At 41.0% G+C, this 8,209-nt stretch overlaps 1 protein-coding gene across 1 annotated transcript; it reads left to right on the top strand.

Annotated features, from left to right (window-relative positions):
• On the top strand, positions 1 to 8,008 carry LOC106950420 (tetratricopeptide repeat protein 28-like). Its single transcript, XM_015037276.1, has 3 exons — positions 1 to 320; positions 3,524 to 3,823; positions 7,793 to 8,008. Exons 1-3 carry the CDS (start codon positions 291 to 293, stop codon positions 8,006 to 8,008), a joined length of 546 nt encoding a protein of 181 aa, XP_014892762.1. The 5' UTR covers positions 1 to 290.
• Positions 8,009 to 8,209: the final 201 nt, after the last annotated feature.

Raw genomic sequence — 8,209 nt, 5'->3', positions numbered from 1 at the left:
AGGAAAGGAAAAAAAAAAGGAAAAAGATTTGACAACATGGCGCACTTTCCTTGACGAAAGTTTCTCCTGAACAGCGTATGCAGCTCAGCTTTTCGTGGACTTCATTTGGCGCTTATCGACCATCTTCTACGACGTAAAGAGGACTTTCTTTGGACAAACTTTGAAGCACTTCTTGTTGCACACAGACACACGCAAACACACACACACACACAAACTCGACACTAAATCTGCAGAGACTGGGATGGGATGAGACCGATAAGCCGTTATACAAACACAAGCAGTCAGCCAGGATGGAGAAGCAAGCGACTCTGAAAGAAAAGGTAAACAGCTTTCCAGAACAATGGCTTTGCGCGTTTTTTTTCTCTCTCTCTCTCACTCTTTTCTTTTGGGTCCGTTTTATTGCTCCGTGTATATTTTTGCTCCGCATCCAGGGGAGAAAAATTCCAAAATGACCTCGTAAAAATCTATCGATTTTCCAGCCGTGCGTCCTGGGCTGCGCAGTGGACGTCTGGGGACTACTGGAGCAGACACTAAACAGCATGAAAGGGTTTTGTTTTATTATTAACAAAAAAAAAGGGCCAATCGTGCAAAAACACGTATTATTGTTGTCTTAGAAGCTTGCATTGCTTACATAGTGTGTAGCAGAAAGTTGGTTCCCTCATAATCCCCCGATCTGACCTCTCTGTCTGCATGATTAAGTCTGAGTGGAATTGAGTGGATCTCCGTGTGATCACGTTGGAAGTATGTGTGTGTTTTGTGCTCTGATGTGTGTATGTATGTGTGTGTGTGTGTGTGTGTATCCTGTGTTGGTGCAGGCTCTCATTATCTCTCCCATCTCCACCCTTCCTGCCAGTGCTGCCCACATACAGAAGGCAGCCCCCAGTGTGCTGCTGCAGATTCCTCGGGAAGGAGAAAGCTGCATGGGACCTCTGATCTATTACAGATCCCTCTCCTGACACTTCGCTGGGTGCATGTTGGCATGGGTGACGCCTGCAGAGCGGATGCCACTCACCCGCTGCGTATGTGTGTTTGCTCCAAGCCTTAAAGTCCACCATGGGAACAGCACAGAGCTTCCAGGTGACCTGCAGCTCTACTGAGGCATTCACCAATGTTCACATGCTCGCCGTGCAGAGAGACCAGCGAGCCCTTTGAGTAGCACCGATGCCGCGTTGTGACTTTGCTTAACGTTGAACTCACTTGATCCACAGAGCTCTCATTTCAGCGGGTCCTCTCTCTCTCTGTGGGCCTCTGGAAGTAATTACCAAGCTTGCCCTATCCCACAATTCAGCTGGAGGAGGTGTGGTGAGAAAAGAGGTGCAGTGGACGCTGGCTCCAGAAATGAGAGGCCGAAGATGGATTTCTGGATTTAGTAACTCTCGGCGAACGTTTTGTTAACAACGCTAACCTACATTGTGCAATCAGTCGGTTATTGTGCCGTCGCTGGAGACCTAGAGTCAGGTTAGCTGCTCCTCCTGCTCGGAGAGGGACTGAGGCAGCAGGGATAAACGAAACGCAACAGCACAGGAGGACTCAGGTTGAGCCAGGAAGGAGGAAGTTCGTCTGTGTCTTTATTGGGTTCAGTTTTACTCTGCCGATGCCTGTTTGAACAGCTGGGTCCAGATAAATACAGTTCTAACAGATGCGAGCAGCAGAAGCACGTTGAAGTGAGCTGCAGTTTCAAGAAAGTTTTAAAATGGGTATTTTTATTGCGCTACTATAATCTCACACAGCGCTTCTTTTGCATGAATCACATGGCAATACAGCATGGCATGGAGGAGATTAACCCGTAGCTCTCTGCTGAGGTGTCCAGGAAGCCTGGGCTGCTTTCATGGCAATGTTTAGTTTGACTGCATTATTAAGATAAGATAGGATTAGATATACTTTATTGTCCCCTAAGGGAAATTCATTGAGAGCAGAAGTGCAAGATACAGACAATAAGATACTGACATAAACGTACAGTACAGATCATAAGAATACAGTTTGGACCGATTTAAACGATTTAAAACATCAGTACCACCTAATAAAAGTGAATATATAAAATAAAAACGACTTGAAGGAGTGCCATAAAAGGCCTTCCCTGCCATCCTCTGAATGCAGCGTTTTGCTGATGGTAATAATTCGTAGTCACCGAACAGGATATGGGATTGTTGACTGGGGTGTCTCTCATGTTCCCCTTAAAAATGGTCTGTAAGCATCTTAATTATTAGGTCAGGCAAGTTTATGATCCAATCAAGCACAGGGATACTGTGGTCTTCAAAGGAGGAATTTGTATTTTTGGAAAAATGAAACCAATATCTCCATAACCATGAAGTGCTCATGAAGTTTCCCACTTAGGCAAGATACTTTGGACATTGTCTGTGGTTGAAAAGTGTCTTAAGTCATGAAGGTGACAGTCGTAATCCATGATTCGGATCTGTCTTTATGTGTTGCTGGGATGGACGGTGTCGTGAACTCTTCAAAATGCAGCCTGCGACAGACACCAGAAACTGGCTTGAGTAAACTGCTAGGGGGAGACAGTGATACAGAACACGCGCTCAAAGTATCACAGAAATGATTCACCAGACACAAAATCAACCTTCTTCATGAACACCGGAGAGAACGTGCGTTGATGAACGAAGCGAGCAAAAGAGAGAAACTGGGATGTGATGATCTCAAGAGATTGGACAAAGAAGAGTAGACAAAGACTTTTTTTACTTCAGTTTTGAGAAATGTTTTTTGGTGAAAACGTGTGTGGTGCCCTGACCGCAAAGGGGATTATTCAAATTATTGACCAGGATGCCAATAATGGTGCCGGCTATGACTTAACGTAAAACAAACAACAAAAATTAAAGGTTTCTTAAATGTTCAGTGAAAGATTGCGCAACTTCAAAATCATGCTTATTGTAGCTTTATTTTAAGACGTTTTGCTAATTTTTACTGTTGATCACAATCAGTTTCTCGGCAACAAAGAGAAATATTTCATAACTAAAGTCATCTTAGACTCTTTTAAAGTCTGTTAAATTTATTTAGAGCAGGACATAACTCATTTGAAAAAAAAACATTAATTTGTAGATGAAAAATGTCAGAATCTCCATGTTTCTATCAGCAACTTTAGAATGTCAATAGTTAAAATATAGAAACCACTGTTTTGTTTCATTAACACCTGAAATTAAGTCTAGAATTTGGCTTTTTTTTTTAAAAAATTAACTGAAGATCTGCATTTGATGCGAGACGAAAGGCTTAATTTGTGCGACTCTCTTAGCATTCCCTCACACTTCAGCTGCTGTTTGTGTGTCAGTGGACAGCAGGCGTTTTGGCAGGCTGAGCTCAGCACTGGAATATCCAGGTTTATTTGGCTGCTTGTTGTGGTTTTACCAGAAGGCTCGTTGGAGCACAGCCTTTGTTAACAAAATTAGTTTCACCTGTGGTCCTGGGAAAGGGAAAAAAACCACACGAAACAAAACAAACAAAAAAAAACCCTGTTATGTTCTTTGTTGGCACTTTTTCTAGTCAAGTTAATTCGTCTCTCTTTCTATTTCTCCAGTTTTCTGTCTTTGGTTCTCGGACAGCGGGAAGGCCCATTCGGTGCGTTGCCGTGGACGACGGGTCGAGGAGTGCACTAAGCAAGGCTGAGTTCATGGAGAAAGTGCGGCAGAGTAACGAGGCGTGTCAGAGGGGCGACTTCCAGGAGGCAGTGCATTTGTACGGCGATGCTTTGCAGGCCGACCCACAGAACTGCATCCTGTACAGTAATCGATCAGCAGCGTTCCTCAAGCTGGGCCAGCACCAAGCAGCTCTGGAGGATGCTGAAAAAGCCTGTGGCCTCAATCCCAAGTGGCCAAAGGTAAGGATTTCTGCTTCACTTTTCCCCCCCAAAAATGTATTAATAGGGGTGTGACCATACACCTATATCACGGTCCAGGACTAAACCGAGTTATTGGGTCATGGTTCAGTACAAGTTTGGTACAATAGCAAAATGTAGCAAATGCAACGATCAAGTACTCGGTTTCTTTCACACTTCTAACAGGGAACTAACTCTACGTTAGCAACAGCAAATAATGCCGAATTGTGTGGTACAGTTGATAAGCTTGTAATTTCTTTAAAAATAAAAACTTTTTGAAATTCTTATGCAGTTTAAGTGAAAGAGAAAGTAACAGTCCTGTAGTTGTGTGCACTGTATTATAAGTAACTCTGTTGTTACCTGACTAGCTTTTAGCAGTGCTCAAGAGAAATTCTGCTAAAAATAAAAGTAAACTACAGCCATAAGACTGACTTCAAGTACAAACTACACTAAAAATGTGGTGAACAATCTGAGGACTCACTGTGTAACCCGAAGCAGAGAGAACCAAGAACAAGTTTTAGTCGCCATCTTTCTCTGAAGTCAGAACATGGTTCTAATGATGAAACAGAAGCTAACCTTGCTACTCTCTATTTGCTAATCAAACTAGTGGAATATGCTAACTGCTATCCTCAGTGACAAGCTAACTGCTGTTAGCAATTCTAGTCAGTGTAGTTCTGTTCTTACGTGCTAATGAACATATCCACTACCAGTACTACATGTGAAAATTATTTAATGAGGTCAAAACCAGGAGACAGCTTTACTACTAAAGCTAGCTTTACTTTTTAAATGAGCAGAAGTCATTGGATTTGAGATTGCCACTCATATTTTCCACTTTTGTCCAATTTTCACTTCAGTTTGTATCTTGGACATTTGTGATTCCAAATGAAAATTGAATGCAAAATTAAAGTACAACCTTCATCCAAACATGTATGGCCAGTGAGCAAGAACTGACTTTGTTTTCTCCTTTTACAAAAAGATCAAAGTGAAAAGTCACTAATATTTAACACTCACCGACCTGATGTTACAATGTTTGAACACTAGGAGTCACTTGTTAAAAACTAATTAGTATTTATTAAGTGTTTGACAATGCCTTGTAGGGTATTTAATGTTGCTTATTGCACTTTATTTGTAGCAGCAAATATTGCATGACGAGCTCTAAAGTTTAAAAAGTAACTTCAGATTTCAAGGGTTTAAAATAAATACAGAAGCAGCATGTCGTTATATAATTATTTGGCTGCCCATTCACTCTCCCCATATCACAGCTACCACCGTGTCATTGCTCTCTAATGATGAGGAAAAAAAAGATAAATAAAAAAAGTGGTTGATGGGAGTCCAGCCCACATTTCATTACCATCCATTCGTGCACCGTTTTGGCGTAGAGTGCTTTACATGTTAGCTTAATCAACTAATTTTCTGTTGGTTAACAAAATCCAATGAAAAAACATGTGTGAACCCTCTTAATAAGTGATGTACAGACCATAAGATTCAGTACCACTATATGTACTACTACACCTCTATCTATTAACATTTATTTTCTAGGTGTCGTCTCATTAGAGCAAATGCTTCAAGAATAAAAAATCTGTTAAGCTAAGTTGGACCTTTGACCTCCACATCTTTGAAAATTTGAGCTTCCCCACGACTGCTTAACAACCGGATTTCATAATACAAAGTTACGCTTCCAAAGAGTAGCTGATGATAGTCACTTCTGAAAATCTGACCAACAATCATAGCTCCGCAGTTGCAGTAAATCAGTACTATGCTACAAGCCAATAGGTGTGTTTTCCTCAGAAGATCAAGTCGTTTTGTCTTCAGTTGCCAGTGTTTCAAATTCCAATCACATTTCCACTCCTCAGCTGCCGCTTTGTGACGGCTGATCAATACAAACTTTTCTGGGCTCTTGTCTTTGATCATGTCCGGGCCACGAGCACTAACCTGCCATGGATTTCACATTACTCACCCACAGAGACCACTGGAGCACCGATCCCTCTCAGTGATAGAAATGCATTGATTTCATGATTTAGCATGGAGGGATACTTTTTGTCTTTCAAAAGAGAGATTGATGGTAATGTGGTGGAGTGCTATTGATGATAATTTGTCGCTGCCAGTGATGCGTCGGGGGCGACCTCCTCTTTAAGCCGCCGTTGTGTGTCTCCAGGAGCACCGGTAGTTTTTCCTGTTCTCTGAAAAAGTGTTGAAACTGTTTCACTTTGAGTTAATTGAGAAATGTTGCAAACGCCAATCCAACGCTTTATTTCTGGCTGTGAATTTCTACTCGTGCGCTTAAATAAAATATGTCTCGAATATTTAAGAGAGATTTTATAACCCTCTTTTTTTTTTATTAGAGAGAACAAATTGTAATTGAAAACTGTAGCCAAAACAATTCAACTCCTTTTTAAATATGCCATCCAAGTACAAAGAAGCCTTTGTGGTCTGACTGGGGGATGGTTGGCTTAATCTGGGTTGTGTAGCTGTGCTTTTCCTTGGATTTAGTGTCTGACAGCCTCAATGCTCGTTCAGAAGTTTGGATTATCGGGGTTGCTGTCAATGTATACCTTGACCCTCTTGTTTTACACTTTAACATGAGGCAAAGGGATTACCACGTCTCTGGTATTGGCATTTGTGCAGAGAGATGCTTAGGTTTCAAAGCATGCGGTTTCTTGCATTAACACTAGGGGTCATTGTTGCACAGGAGAAGTAGTCAAATTAATTTCCTTTTTGATTTTTTTTTCCAAAGGTACATAAAACTAAATTGTCAGTGTGGTACAGATTTTATTTTTACTGCAGTAAATATTTTTTAACACTTATGATGACTAAGGCAGGGATTTCTACAAGTTTCTAATTTTGACTTTTTCCACATCACTTAAGTCTGTGCTGCTTTTTGAATGATTTGTGCAGTTCTGCAATCTATTTGTCCCCTGAAATGGTTCTTCTGTTTCTGTTTTTTAGGTGATAAAATACAACCTAATGTAAGAAATTATAACCTTAATAAATACAAAAAGCAAATGAGATGATAAAAAACATTTGAATTTGATGGAAGTCCAGTCTTTTTTACACCACATTGCCCACTTATGTGTTTTTGTTTTTAGCCGTTTAGAGATTGACTTGCTGTTTTGCTGTGGATCACTATTCTGCATTGCAAGAACTCTAAGGTTATAGTTACAAACTCGCATCATGCTTCCAGGCTTTTCTTGCTGAAGGGTGAATTCATGAATTACATCAAATCTCCTAGACCACAACACTACTACCATGTTTTACTGTATAATGACTTATGACTTTGTTTTTCAGAAATGCTATGTTGTTTTTACACCAAATGTAATACTACACACTCTCACACACCTTACGAGAAGTTTCACTTTGTCAGTCCACATACTGTAATATTTTGCAAAACTCATGGGGGATCCTCAATGTTTTTTTTTTTTTTCCCACAGATGGATCTCCCTGTTTTTTGTTTCTTTTTTGGTCTAAATTGGTTTTGGTCTTGAAGATTTGTTATGGGATAAATATCTGACCAGTTTTGTTCTATTGTTAAATCGTGAACACTTACATTAGCAGAGGCATCTGTGGCCTGAACCAGTTAGTAATTTATTGATTCTATAAGTTAGGAAGCTCTCAGTGGTACCAAATGAAACTGAAAAATGTGATTAATCACAGGTAATTCATAATCAATCTTAGAGGGGTAATTATATTGTCACATGAGCTTGGTTGGTTCGGATAGGGCTTTTAAATTGAGAATTATGCGTTGCGTTTACTCACATTGTCTCCGTCTTAATTTCAAAAGTATTTTATGATGAAACATTTACGTATGACAAAGCAACAAAAGTCAAATAATTGAGAGAGGTAAATACTTTTTAACTGCGCCACGTTGTCTCTCTGTGCATTAAGCTACATTCTGCATGAGTCGTCTATGAGAATCAATTAGTAACGTTGGTCTGGCTTTGGCCTCTTGGAAAGCGAAGCCTGGATGTTGTGCAGTCCATCTGCTCTGCCTGGATGTTTAATGAAGAAACAGGGATTAAATCACAGGAGTGTGCTGGCATTCGGATCCTGCGCGAGTACATAATATCATCAATCATACCTCCCCGCGACTGCACTCCTGCGCTGGCCCATCAAACAGTGACAGGCGTGGCGCTGCCGCCCCGAGCACGAGCGAGCGGGCCCACCCTCCTGAAGCCCACAGCCAGCCTGTAAAGGAACTCCCCGTCTAATCTGTCACCTCTTTGTGCATTGACTGCCAGAAAACACATTCTGGGAGAAGAGGGAAAATGTGTGGTTAAATGACCCAAGACAGCTTTAGGCCCCTTTTGTGCCTCTCCTTCTTACTGAATATAAAAAGCTTAAATGGAACAAAATAGAGTGCTGTTTCACAGACAAGGGGCGCACACGTCTGTG

Source organism: Poecilia latipinna, unplaced genomic scaffold (assembly GCF_001443285.1).
Source record: "Poecilia latipinna isolate Pla-1442-1.1 unplaced genomic scaffold, P_latipinna-1.0 Scaffold400, whole genome shotgun sequence".
In the NCBI taxonomy this organism is placed as follows: domain Eukaryota; kingdom Metazoa; phylum Chordata; class Actinopteri; order Cyprinodontiformes; family Poeciliidae; genus Poecilia; species Poecilia latipinna.
Note: the sequence above shows the minus strand (reverse complement) of the source record. Positions and strands in the feature narration are given on the sequence as shown.

Bases quoted from the DNA above. Each gene is read 5' to 3' on its own strand.
- LOC106950420 (XM_015037276.1), top strand. From the start codon at position 291: ATGGAGAAGCAAGCGACTCTGAAAGAAAAG. The intron at 321-3,523 runs GTAAACAGCTTT...CTATTTCTCCAG, and splicing joins AAGCGACTCTGAAAGAAAAG to TTTTCTGTCTTTGGTTCTCG. The intron at 3,824-7,792 runs GTAAGGATTTCT...GATGTTGTGCAG, and splicing joins TCAATCCCAAGTGGCCAAAG to TCCATCTGCTCTGCCTGGAT.